Source organism: Pelodiscus sinensis, chromosome 1 (genome assembly GCF_052426305.1).
Source record: "Pelodiscus sinensis isolate ZL-2025 chromosome 1, ASM5242630v1, whole genome shotgun sequence".
Classification (NCBI taxonomy): domain Eukaryota; kingdom Metazoa; phylum Chordata; order Testudines; family Trionychidae; genus Pelodiscus; species Pelodiscus sinensis.
The window spans coordinates 103,019,427-103,033,722 of record NC_143052.1 but is presented as its reverse complement, the minus strand read 5'-3'; the positions used below and the strand labels follow the sequence as shown (position 1 = coordinate 103,033,722).

Here is a 14,296-nt window from a genome sequence, read left to right as displayed (position 1 = left end):
AGGGACAGCGCATGCGATTAATCACGATTAATTTTTTCAATCGCTTCACAGCCCTAATTAGAATGTGTCCTATACTTCAGATAGGAAGAAAAATACTTTGACTCACCAGTAATAATGCATAAGATGTATTTACACCTTGTAGTTATTGGTTAGTTTGATCCTAATAGCTGTTTTTATTCCTCCTCTTGTCAGGTCTGCACAAGCTGTGAAGACAATGCAGAAGCCAATGGGTTTTGTGTGGAGTGTGTAGAATGGTTATGCAAGACCTGCATCAGAGCTCACCAGAGGGTTAAATTCACAAAGGACCATACAGTCAGACAGAAAGAAGAAGTATCACCAGGTAACGCATTTTGTTCTGGTGGCAGCAGAAAGGTTGCCATTGACCAAACGGGATGACGATGAACCCTGGGAGCGCACTGAGTCCCACAGTGGTCGAGCTGCATTCCCAGCCTCCACTGCAGACTCCAGGGCTGTGCTCCGCAGCTGCTCTGCCTCTGCCTCCCGTGTTCCGCATATGAGGGTGCATGGGAGAGGAAAGGGGGAACAGGAATTGCTGAGCTTGCGGCCCAGCTCTTTCCAGTGAATGCTCCAATTCGGGAGCATCCATGGGGATGCCAGATCACAGATGTTGCTGGACTATGGACGTCCTGACCATAGAGGTTGAACCCCACATTAAACTATTTTCTAGCATTTCCCAAATTACTTGGCTTCCACATTGTAGAGCTCTACCAACTATTAACATTAAATTAACTACAATAAGCCACCATAGGGAATGCAACAGTAGGTTGTTGGTGCTTTCCTCTGGCATTCAGCAGCTAAAGAATTGCACATCTGACTGCTAATACATATCCCAGCATGTCTTATTGCATTTAAAGTGTGTAGCTTTAGTTTATAATTTTACGTTATTTTTTTTTAAAGTTTTAAAAACTAGTTTTGAGGCATATGTTAAGCGCTATGAAAAGTACTCAGAAAGCCGAGGAAACTTTAGGAAGAAAGTTATAAATACTTTTTTTCTACTTTAAATATGTTTTGCAGTTATTTTTGTAAAATTGTAATAGGTGTGTTGGACACATTGGCTTGTTCAGATTTTGTCTCACCTAGCCTCACATGTCTTGCATACACACATGTGAGCTTGGCTATTATTCTTGTAATTCATAGCCAAAGGATAGCTTTCAAACCAGCTACTAACCTTAAAAATCAAGTTGAAAGCTACCGTATTTAATGTTCTTGATATGTTGTTAGGCTACAAGGTGAGTCAAAAGTAGTCAGCAGCTGAATTCACAGTAAATTGCATTTTCTTATTTGATTCCTTACTAGCTGCCTCCTGTACTGCGTAGCTCTCAACTTTCTTTGCAATGTTTTAGTTAAGTAACTAGAATTCCAATTTTAACGTTCAGCCATCAGGTTTAGGTGCTTAACAAATTATTTGAGTGTTCAAAGGTACTGAGCATATGTAGTTTTCACTGTATGTTGTGGTGTTACTCTTTTGCTGTTAACACTTGTCCACTGAAGCTAGTCCAAGACTGTCAATTCATTTAGAATTGGCTACTGATCAGCTGTTAGATCAGGGATCTGCAATCTATAGCTCTAAGAGCCCAATATGGCTCAGTACAGAACCAAATATGGCTCTTTTGTCATTCCCAAAATATGCACGACTTTTTAAATTAAAATGAAAAAATAATTTAAAATGTTAAATACGCGTAATTACTCATGTCAAGATGATTTATTTTTGTCTATTTCACCTTTAATTATTCACTTTAACAACCATCCTCTCCACTCATTAGAGGTTGTGCCTATTCTCTTTTTATTTGATTGGTCAAGAAATCTTTCCATCATCCAATGTGATAGTAAACTCTGTAACCACCAGCAGTAAAAATGGTGGGAGATGATGAGTACTGAAATTTTCAAAAGGAGTGGACTTTGTGGATAGGTCTGGATCTCCACATGGTCTCATTTGTAGTGACAGACTGTCCTCAAACAAAACAAAAAAATCAAATATAGAACAGCATTTCATGACATGGCACGCAGCATTCACTACAAAATACTCAGAGTAATGTGTGGGGGGAAAAGCCTGCAAGGAGCTGCAGTGAAAAGGGAACACTGAGCAAAATAGCTTGTTGGCATAGCTAAAAACTGTTGGGAACTTAAACTCTGAAAGTTTTGCGGGCTCACACAGCATTATTCAAGACTGGAAGCCTTTTACTCACCGGGATTATGTGAAGAGATGGTTAGAGACTGTTCTCAAACAAACAAACAAAAAAGACTTTCATGACAAAACATGCAGCGTTTGCTACAAAATACCCCGAGGGTGACTCTTGAAGAAAAGCATATGAGGATCTACAGTGAAAAATGAACATTGGACAATATAGCCTACTGGCATGGTTAAAAAAAGGTGGGTGCTCAAACTCCACGAGTGTTGTGGCCTGACACTGCATTATTTGAGAGGGGAAGCCTTTCACACAAGGGAATTATGTGAAGAGATGCATTGGTCGTGAACTATTTGACGAGTTCCACAAGAAGGAAAAAATCTTACAGAAAATTCAAGACATGCCATTATCGGAAAAAACCGTTCACAACAGAGTTGTGAAAATGGTCCATGAAATCGACAAGGAACAAATACAAAATTTGAGTACAGCTGCTTACTTTTTGTGTTTGTTTTTGGACTAGACAACCAACATATGTGACATTAATCAGTTGTGTGTTGTAGGATGATATAATTGTGGAAATGCTGTGCACAAAGAAATGACTGAGAATATTACCGATGAAAAATCAAACAAGAGGCAAATAAAGACATCCTTAAAACTGTGATGAACTTTGTAAATGAGAGAGAAGTACAGTTGGATAATCTTGTGTCTGTGTACAGATGGTGTACCTACCATGGTTGGCAAATGCAGGGGATTTCTTACTCTTTTGTCAGAACAGCTGAACCACTTGCTTTTGAACTTTCATTGCATTGTGCATTAGGAGTCACTTTGTGCACAATCTTGTGGAATCGAACTCGGAAGTGTAATGGGATTGGTTGTTCAGATTGTCAGTTGGATTCTTGCTCGAGCTCTTAATCACTGTCAATTTCAGTCACTGCTTGAGGAAGTAGATTCTGAATAACCTGATCTTTTGCTGGTTATCTCATGGTAAAGTTTTGTCTCGTTTTGCCGCCTGCATTTAATGAGATTGACACCCTTTGAATCCAAAAATGACAAACACACTGAGCTTTCAGACTGTGACTGGTTGCTCAAGTTTTATTAACTTGTCAACATTACCTGTCATTTGAATGAGTTGAACCTTAAGCTACAAGGGCAAGGAAATGCAGTCCTAATTCTGCAGCAGGCAGTGTTTCATTTATGCTATTATTAATCATCATGTCAATTATTAGTAATATTAAGTTGTATATTTTCAGTCATACAAATGGACATTCTTATACTGGCTCTTTTGTTGATCACTTGTTCTGAGTTTTGATGTAGTTTGGCTCTTTGATTTGAAAAAGTTGCCGACCCCCGTGTTAGATGTTAATTTCTTATTACTGCTGGCACATGGTTTTAACAAGTGAATAAGAAGTCAAAAATTCTGTATCCCCGATCAATCCCCGATCTGTCTGATGGCTTGGGCTCAATAAAATGTGAATGATTGTTCTTTCGTTATCAAGGTATTGTAAAGAAATTCCAGTTTATAATTGCTGCTCTGTCATCAGAGCCGGTCCGAGCCATTCTTGTGCCCCGGGTGCGCGGAACATGTGCTGGCCCGCCCCCAGGCGCGCGGCTCGTTCTTGTGCTCCAGGCACACGGCACACGTGCGGCCCCACGCCAGGCGCACGGCACCTGCCCAGCCCGGCCCGGCAGCACTGCATGGCGCCCCTTACAATCGGATGCCCTGGGCTGTCGCCCAGTCAGCCCGTAGTTTGGGCCGGCTCTGTCTGTCGTGAGAATTCACAGCCTTGTTTGACTTATAACTATTGGGTTTTTCTGAGTTTTCTGGGTTCTAGAATCAGACAAGTGTTTGTTTTGTTTCCAGTGCAAATCTACTTTCTTTACGGTAGTGGTCACCAACCAACTGGTCAATTGCTTTTCTGTGTCATCACTTTAGCACCTTATATGTTTGTACTCCAACTGTTGGAGGGGAGTGTTACTGCACTGGGGTGGGAGAAGACCTCCTTGCCTGCCTTCAAGACTTGAAGAAATTATAAAAATCCAACAATTCCAAGATGGACAAAATTGGAGAGCTGGAAACTAACGAACTTCTCAGTCTATCCCAAGCCAATAAGATTAAGTTTCAACTAGCTAATAGAAATGTGATTCCTCCTTTATTCTACAGAGGCAGTTGGTGTAAACAGTCAGCGCCCTGTTTTCTGCCCTTTCCACAAAAAGGAACAGTTGAAGCTCTATTGTGAGACCTGTGACAAACTTACATGCCGGGATTGTCAGTTACTGGAACACAAAGAGCACAGGTACCAAAGTAAATTGCACATTTTATATAATTAGTAGCAAATGCCTTATGAAAGATGTTGAGCTTATTCTGAATACGTTACAGTACCAGCCTAAGCTATGTTGTTGAGCAGGATTCCTGGTAAAATTATTTTTTTATAAAATAACCCATGAATAAACTAAAGTTAACTGATAGACATCCTTTATGAAGATTTTCAATCTGCTGGAATCTTGATCTTCCAGCATCTAACACTATGATTTTTTTTTTTTAACCACAAGACTTTCCTTTATTGGCAATTTAATTACAGCAGAATCTCAGAGTCCTGACGCTTCCAGAATGGATGTTATTCATAACGCTGAACAAAATAGTATGATGGTTCTTTCAAAGGTTTACAGGTGAACTTTGGCTTAATACAGACTTGAAAGTTTACAAAAGAAAATTCTGCTTTCCTTTCATTTTTTTTTTAGTACTTTAATGTAGCGCTGCACTGTATTTCCTTTTTTGGTGGGGTGTGTCTACTGTTGCCTGATTGTGTTATTCTAGTTCCAAATGAGGGCCTTGTCTACACTTACCACTGTGGCATTTGATCTCTTGGGGATTGATTTTAGTGGGTCTAGTGAAGACCTGCTAAATCAACCACTGATCGTGCTCCTGTAGACTCTGGTACGCCACCGGAGCAAGAAGAATAAAGGGAGTCGACAGGAGCATTTCTCCTATCGACACTGCAGCATCCCCACTGCAGGGGAAGTTGAACTAAGGTTTGTCGATTCCAGCTGCGCTATTCATGTAGTTGGAGTTGTGTATCTTAGCTTGCCACTGCCCCCAAGTGTAGACCTGGCTGGGGTGTGTGCCTGACTGATCAGCTCATAACTCTGAGGTTATACTGTAAATGTAAATCTTTGCTGTGCAGTTTTTCAAACAAAGAACCCTTAAAAACACTGGGACTGTAATATGTGTGACCATATAGTTCACAACTTTCTCAGTTTGCCCTTAAACAGGATGGTTGTTTAAGAGGACCTTACCAAAACATTTTAGAAAGGGAAAATGTTCATTTCTCTTTGGAGAGCATTTATCAGGGGAAGTCTAAAATGTCACTTTAATGGCTTTCACACAAACTGCCTTTTCTTCATAAAAATGAAGAGTATTCAGTTTGTGTGAAAGCCATTAATTATACTAGAAAAATACTTTAAAAATCAGGTGTATTTTGCCTTTTATGGGCTTCCTTGGTGTTAAACACTGCTTAAGACAGAGTTTATAACTGAAGTAATGATTCTAGAATGCAGTCTATTTTTTAGAAAGTGTGGTTCAAACTTCTTGTTCATGTTTAAATAGTTCATTAAGTCACTGATTGTTGCAGGTACCAGTTTATAGAAGAAGCTTTTCAGAACCAGAAAGTGATCATTGATACACTAATCACCAAGCTAATGGAGAAGACTAAATACATAAAATACACAGGGAAGCAGATCCAAAACAGGTATCATATTGCTAAATCATAAGAATATAAGAGTGTTAACTCACCCAAGGCTTTCAAATTAAAGTATTCCTAAATGGATTTCATACATAATCTATTGTTTGGAAATTACCAGGTACTCAGCACAGCCTGATACACATGCATAAGACAAATTGGGAAATATTTTTTACCATTTCATTTGTAGAGCAGGTAGAATGAGCAGATTATTGATTGAGACAGCAGAATAATAGCAATTTTCATATCACTGGATAGGGTTGCATGTGTTCAATCAGTAATATAATTAATTATTAACACATATTGTTTCATCTGTGCATTAAAAATATTAAACACAAATACAGAGGCTGGTACACTTCTGGCTACCTTATTTCTGGAGAAACTTTCTATATTGGAAAAAAAAAAAAGATGAAGACTTTTGTATTTTCTGTCCAAAAGGCTTAAAGAATATTAAAATCAAGATTTTTCTTCCAACCATTTTAAGTAAGGGAGTTTCATTCATAGCGTCCCACTTTTCTAGCTCATATAATGAGAATTTCTCAAACTTTCATCAAAGTCAGGTCAGATGCATTCCTAAATTTTGTTTTGTTTAAATTAAATGAACCTGATAATTTTCCTGGCTAATGGCAACATCTGATCCCATATATACTACTGGATGCGTGTGAGTAGGAGCCCACTTCATTCTGTGCAGCAAAGAAGTCATTGCATTTGTTGAGTCAATATGAGCTTCTGTGGCAGTTATTTGAGAACATGGTGCTGAACAATTCAGTTATCTAAATATTTATTCTTTACTTACAGAATCCTTGAAGCAAGTCAGAATCAAAAGCAGGTGGAACAGGATATTAAAGTTGCCATATTTACACTGATGGTAGAAATAAACAAAAAGGGAAAAGCTTTGCTGCATCAGTTAGAGGTAAATTCACTTCTGATATTAAAAAGTTGTCATCTTAGTGCTTTTAAAGGGGCTAAAATTATAATCCATCAACATTCAAATCAGAAAAAATTGTCTTTCAGCATGAAATACATTCTAGTACTCCTTAATGTGGAAATATCAAATCAGGCCTATCAGAGAAATATTTCACACAATAGCAATTTACTTTTCCAGTAACTTTGAATTCCTGTTTGTACTGAGTTTTCACAAATCAAGGCTGCTCTCCCTCATAACCAAGCAAAAGAAGTTAGGCTGTGCAGTGAAGTCACAGATCTTTGAATGATGCAGGAAAACTGAGGTTAGATGCCACAGTCTGGCCTCTCCTATCTAAACACTACTACAAAATAAAAACGTGAAGAACCTTCTCTTTCTGTCGCTAACGAGGGAATATGAGAATCTGAATACACACAGTTGGATGGTCTTTTGAGTAATAATGTATCAGTTTACATTCACTTTTCAGAGTATATAATCATTTTTATAATCTGTACTGAAAAATGAGGTGAAACTACTTGGTATTTTTGAAGATTAGCATGTCTGTGGATTAACAAGTGAGAGCTAATATGTTTCTGCCATAAATTGAAATTTTCACTAAAAGTTATTTCCTCTTGCAGAGTCTATCAAAAGACCATCGGATTAAACTTCTGCAGCAGCAACAGGAAGTGGCAGGTCTTTCTAAACAGCTGGAACATGTCATGAATTTTTCCAAATGGGCAGTTTCCTGTGGTAGCAGTACAGCATTATTGTATAGCAAACGACTGGTAAGGCTAGGAAGGACCGTATTCCTTAGTTGCTGAGGAGCCATAGTTAAATCAAATAAGTGAATTTTCTGTGTCTTAAGTAAAACCAAAGAATGAATCTTAGGGGTGTGTCTAGACTACTGAGTTTTGTCGACAAAAGTGGACTTTTGTCGACAAAACTATACCAGCGTCTACACTACTGCTGAGTTCTGTCGACATAACGTCGACAGAACTCAGCAGTTTTGTCGACGCTGGTATACCTCATTTTACGAGGCATAACACCTTCTGTCGACAGAGTTCTGTCGACAGAAGGTGTTATTGCCTGTAGGGTTGCGTCTAGACTACAGGGTTCTGTCGACAAAGCAGCTTGCTTTGTCAACAGTACTCAATGTGTCTGGACGCTCTTTGTCGACGGAAGTTTTGTCGACAGATACTGTCGACAAAACTTCTGTCGACAAAACCCGGTAGTCTAGACGTACCCTTATTGATTATTTCTGCATATTGCAGCACAAGTGTGTAATGTGGTTTTGTTTGTTTGTTTTACTACAATGGCACAGTTGAGGACGATGATAAAACTTAGACTTTTTATTCCGTCCCCTCCCCCTTCTACAGAGATAGAGATTCTGTAGAAGTGTGTGAAATTCTACTGTTAACCTGTTTAGGATGAAATATGTCTTTGTGTATACATGCTCCTATTATTAGCACAAGTTTTTCAGCTCAAGCATGAGGTGATCCAAACATATAGATGCAGCTTTTTAATGTAAGATGAATATGTTAGCTCCCCTACAGCCAATATCACTTGCCATTGAAAGGTTCTAAGACCTTGGCTTCAGACTTGAAAGTATGCACTTAAGTACCTGATGGTTTGAAGTAGTCATACCAAAGGTTGATCTATACTAAAGCCAAACTATTTAATATTAAAACCAAAGTCTAAAGATAATCAGGTCCTCCTTACAAATACAATTATTGTTTTTTAAAAAATAGAGCCATGGGCATTTACTAGGGATGTGAAAGTGTAAACAGTTGACCGATGAGAACAGAGGTATCAGAGGCAGCAGCGCAGAGGGGGCATGTGGGAACTGGTGCTTGCAGGGAACTGGGTTTTAAGTGGGGGAAAGCGGCTCCATGGGAGCTGGTACATGGGGAGCCACCACCACCCCTCGCATATAAACGTGTAACCACTGAAATGTTCCTAACCATGATTGTATCAGTGCATTCTGAGCAACTATCCCTTATAACTCAGCAAGATGTTAGAAGGAGATGTCCAAAGTACAAAGGAAGTTAAGTGCCCAGCTTCTGCCAAATACAAAGAAATTTGGAAGTTGGATTTCTGACTATTCTGTGCCCTCTCAAATCTCCTCCAGAGGAAGTACATGTATACATGTAAGAGGTTGTGTACTATGGGATATAGGATACAGAGGTGGAAAGAAGCAGAACCTAGCCAACTTAATTTATACAGATTACTACTAGGAAACCCTGTCCACAGTGCAGAAAAAGAAATGGGCTGAATAAGTTGCATGATGACATCCACATACCCAGGGCTCGACAAATCATGTAATCTACTCATCCGTGGCGAGCAGATTACAAACTAGCACAGCCGACGTCACGCGATCTGCGCATGCGCAGCTCGCAGAACCGCACAGCTGGCGAGCGGGGCTCACCGCCACTTGGTGAGCCCTGCACATACCGACCTAGATTTCTGGCATGAGAAAAACACTGTTAGCCTATTGTGAACAGTTGCAAAAACCAACAGTTTTAGTCATCTAATGAATAGAAAAAGTCATGAGCAGAGCCAGGTATGCCAGAGGCAGTTTAAAAATTCTCAAATGAACATGAACTAAAAATGAAGCAATCCTGTGATATAATACCCCAGTTACTGTCAGCATCTGTAGGAATCCTCCATTGTCTGCATTTAAAGTGTAGTAATTACAGCTTTAAACATTCCATTTTAAAATACATATTTTCATGCATTTTCACACTAGTTAGGAATTTTTTAACTGACCTACCTAAAGATTAGAAAACTAAGAGTACATATATTTATTCAGTGTGTAGTCCATGTCAGTGGTAATGGGGAACCAAATAGTATGAGCTTAAGAAGCATCTTCAAAAGAATTTTTTTTTTTAGATAGACTCCAAAAAGAATAGTATGTGGGTTGAGTTGACTATCTTTTGCCTCTCTGAAGTTATGTCTGTATTATGGTATAATTAGTACTTGAATTAACATGTCAGCCATTGCTTATGTTTTCTTTCACTTCCCCCCCCCCCCCCCCGCCCCCCACACTTCCTTCTTAATAAAGCTTGAAATTTTAATAGTCTGACCTGTAGTATTCTTCTCTTAGTTTCATCCAGTTGGAAAGGAAACATAAGAGCTTAAACAAGCTCTTAGATATTGGAGCATTTCAGAGAATTCCTTTATATTCTTTTGTCTATTGCGGAGGAGAGCAAAATAGAATTTTATTTTGAAAACATCCTTTCTAATGAGACTAGCATGATCTGACACAGAAGTGAGAATAGAGGACTTTCAGACAAGAATGATCGCATAAAGAACAAAAAGTTTATTAGCAAATATGTTGGGTCGCTCATCTGGGGGTGACTACTTAGCTCTACAGCTAGAAAAAATTGATTTATTTTACATTGTAGTTTGAGTATTGAAAAATATTTTGGGAGGGAATAGTGGGGAAGTGAAATCCCTTGCTTTTAGTTGTTTGTGTAAGCTTCTATGCAAGACAATTTGCTCAGATGCTAAAACTTTAAACCCATGTCTTGTGAGAAAGTAGTACAATTAATCAGTGTTTTTTCCTAGAAGACAATGTTTTGTACAAGATGTTTTTCCTGTTCTAGATTACATATCGTCTGCGGTATCTCCTTCGTGCAAGATGTGATGCTTCACCAGTGACTAGCACCACTGTCCAGTTTCATTGTGATCCTAGCTTCTGGGCTCAAAATATTTTCAATCTAGGTATGATGTAGCTCCTGTTTGTTTTATCAACGTCTTTAGAAACTATTGGTATCACTAAAAATATTTTGTCAGCTGAATGGCTTCCTAGATATATCATTCAGTATATTTCTCATGTGTGCTTTAATACATTTTCTGTTGCTGGACAGAAATTACTCTAAAATGTGTATCTGATCTGACTCCATATTAGATGCTGTTACAGGCAGGCAGTGCCAAACTAGATTTAGCTGACTGCACAGAGGCGTAAGCACTGAAGTGGGAAGATGAGATAAAAAAACAAGGGGGAGGGGGCAAGAAAACTACAATGAAAATGTATCAAGTACAGAAAACAGTAATATTTTGAGTAATAGTTTTCTGTTGGAGTTGAGTACTTCTTCCTAGCTCTGTAGCTTTTGCTTACTGTTCTTTCTGGCATAGTGTTAATAGATTTGAGCTCATAGAGCAAGCAAAGATTGAGAACCTCCAGTATACCACACTCTCTAGGCAGGCTTGATTCCTACTTTCAAACTGGTGATATGCCTACGGGCTATGTCTCTGCTTGTACATCCTATGATAAGGAGCTTTGTGAATAGCCTATTGAGTATGATTGTGGTACTTAGCAGGGCAATTCCTATGCTGCCATTAGACTAAGAGCAGGAATTAGAGACTATAGAGTCTGTATCTTGAGGAATTTGATAATTGTCATGCCACCCATGTTTTTTCAATGTCTGCATTTTTTGTCGATGTCTCTATTCTTTTGGAGAGTGGCTTTGGACGTACATGTCAGGAATTTTGGCTGGCATTATAACTAGGGCCCTACCAATTTCATGGGCACAAAAAACACATCTTGGACTATGAAATCAGCCCTTCCCTGTGAAATCTGATCTCTCCTGCTGCTGAGAGCCCGGGGCTGCTAGTGGACATGCTGGGGTGGGACAGAAGTTGTCCTTCCCATGAATGGCTGCTTTTGGTGGGGAGATCAGACCCACCTCCAGAGGCAACACAAAAATGAGAGAGTTTCTCTGTTACAGCAGCCTGTGACCTGGGTTCCAGGCTTTTGGTCCCCACTCTCCCATCCGTGGCTCTGGGAAACCAAGCTCAGAAATTCCTCCCCCAGCAGCTCCTGCTGAGCTACAGACTTCTGTTCCCTGCAGCTGGGGTAGTCTAGGTTCTGAGCTTTTATCTTGCTCCTTGTGATTCTTGCTGCACCTCCAGACACCAAGCTTGGAGCTTCCTCCTCAACAGCTCTTGGGGCTGGCATCTTCTGTTTCTGCTAGCTGCAGCTCATGATTTGGGAAACCCCTGCCATTCCTGCTACTGTGGTTGATGCATGCACCTTCTGCTGTCTCAAGCTGCTGTGCTATGATGTAAAGGGCAAAGCTGTCCCTGACCACCCTCAGTTCATTCTTAGTGTCTGCAGTGTTTGTCAGAACCCTTTACCTTGTTGTTTCAAGTGTTCCCCTTTCTTAGTCTTGTATATAGTGGGAACTTTAATAGCTTGTCTTAGCAGGACTTTGTTCCATTAAGTTTCCTTGTGCTGGGATACTTAGTTTGCTCTTGGTTTCCACCACTGGGATATTAATGCCTGATGCTGAGACATACCTGAGTCCCTGGGATTCAGGTCTTGTAATGCTTGCAAGTAATCAGTTCCAGGCAGTGACTCTCACTCCAGATGCCTCACATCAGACAGGTACCAAATCTGCAGGAACTTTAAGGCCAGAATTAAAAAGGACAGGGACATCTGACTAAAGCACCTTATGCAGGCAGCCCTTCAACCACTCTGCTAGCATCCCCTTTCAGAATATGCACTAAGCAAGTCTCCTTCAGTTAGGAGTGATTGCCTGTCTTTGCAGAGTTTGATGCAGATCTCCTTCTCTGATACCGAAGAGGAGGCATTGTAAGCTGGCATCAATGGACTCTGTGCCCAGGAGATTGAGGTCTATGGCACTGAAGTCTAGCACACATGCTGGGAAGGAGAGTAAACACGTGCTTGATACAAATGCACTACTTGTAGCAAATAGTACTTCAGGCAGAGTCACTGACTCGTGTTCAGATTCCAGCCTTGTGATTGACCTGTGAGGAGACCCCATCTTTGACTCAGCAGTACCAAGAAATGGTTCCAGTGCCATCACTACATCAGGTGTATGCTGTGCTGCGTGATTTGCTGAGCCTGCACAGGTATACTGACAATTGAGGAAACATCTCAACATAACCTTCTCAAATGTGTCGTCTTTATTAGACATACAAGTGAAAGTAGTTCAAGAGAGCTCACCCGGTTGGTTGATACCATGAGGTCTGTAGGGCCTTCATAAGTGGCAGTTCCCATAAATGTGGCTATTTCAGAGCTCACTAAAGTGTTGTAGGAAACTCCATCTTTCATACCTCCTACAGCTAAAAGGACTGAACAGTGGGATTATTTGTACACTTTTATGCCTCTCCATCCCCCAGTGGGCTCCTAGATACTTTTAGTGCACAGCTGCAGAGGGAGTATCTGCCAGGATTCGGCACAAGTTGGGATTTAGCCAGCCTGCCTGCCCACCGACCCCTGAGGTACATTTAATGCAGAGCCACAGCCTGGGTAGTTGCCAGGATCTAGCATGAGCTAGGACCGAGGCAGCCTGCCTACCTGCTGGCTCCTTAGGTATTCTTAGTGCAGAACTGCTCATTGGGTAACACTCTAACCAACAAAATGTTTGTCGGCTACATAGTTACATGCAATTTAATATTCCTATCCTACTCCTTCTTAGGACTTAAATCTAGTTTTAGTAAAACTAATGGGTGCTCCATTTGAACCTTTGACTACCTATTTGTTGCTCCATCTCTCATTGAAGGTAGATTTTTTTTAATTTTTGTTTTGGTGGTGATCTCTTTATTGAGGGAACTGTCGAGTAGGGGAACTGAGAGTTCTACTTGGTCCACTGTATATAATCCTCTACAAGGACAAGATAGACCTGTGCCCTCATCCAAAGTGTTTTCTCATGTTTGCACCAGTCATTCAGCAGCTTACTGCTTTCTTTCCTAAGCCCTATGCTGATACAGATAAGAGACTCTACATATTGGATGCTTAGGAGAGTGTTAGCATTCTACTTGGACAGTACTAAATTGTTTTAAGTCATCTTCACAAGTATTCGTCGCAGTCATACACAGGATGAGGGGGTCTTCTAGTCTCACCTCAGAACCTCCTCATGGATTTCCTCCTGTATACATTTTTATGATGTCCTTGCCCAGTGATGGGCAATCTTAGGTTAGTGGATGGGCTGCATGAGTGGCCCTCCTTCATCTCAGTGGGCCATAAGATTGTTGCAACCAAGATGGTCACCTGGGATAGGGTAGTTTTGCTAAGTGCACTTGCACACCTAGAATGTGTAGGGCATCTTGACTGAACCATAGTAGCGCTTTTGAATGCAGAGGGAGTGCATGGCTTTCACAGTAAATGTATGCAGTTAGCACATATCTCACTTCACGTGTGTGTCACTTTAGTAATACTGGTAGGGAAAGAAACCTAAGTGGACGAAAACCAGCAGAACCTGGCAGCCTTGCACATTGGCCTGTTCAGGGTTCTATGTGGGGCAACAGTAAAGAGCCTCAGGTTACCCATCACTGTCCTAGCCAATGTAACTCTGCCTGACAAGGTGTTGGCATGTTCAGTGAGAGCTCACATGGCTACTGCAGCATTTTTAGCTCACGTGCCTATATTGGACATTTGTCATGCCTCAACTTGCTCATAAATATGTACTTCTGCTTCTTAGTACACCACCCCCAACAGTCTAGAGATGATGCCAGATTTGGACGTGTCCTACAATAATTCA

The 14,296-nt window shown here is 40.4% G+C and overlaps 1 protein-coding gene across 4 annotated transcripts in view; it reads left to right on the top strand.

Moving 5' to 3' along the window:
* TRIM24 (tripartite motif containing 24) overlaps positions 1–14,296 on the top strand; it is a 120,462-nt gene that overhangs the window by 62,614 nt on the left and 43,552 nt on the right. For 3 of the 4 annotated variants that reach the window (XM_075939521.2, XM_075939505.2, XM_025178950.3), the window contains exons 3-8: positions 193–340; positions 4,309–4,441; positions 5,777–5,893; positions 6,683–6,797; positions 7,427–7,573; positions 10,394–10,511. In XM_075939521.2, coding sequence (XP_075795636.1) covers positions 193–340; positions 4,309–4,441; positions 5,777–5,893; positions 6,683–6,797; positions 7,427–7,573; positions 10,394–10,511 — 778 coding nt within the window. The remainder of the gene's footprint in view (positions 1–192; positions 341–4,308; positions 4,442–5,776; positions 5,894–6,682; positions 6,798–7,426; positions 7,574–10,393; positions 10,512–14,296) is intronic. The other variant, XM_075939513.2, reaches the window with a different exon arrangement.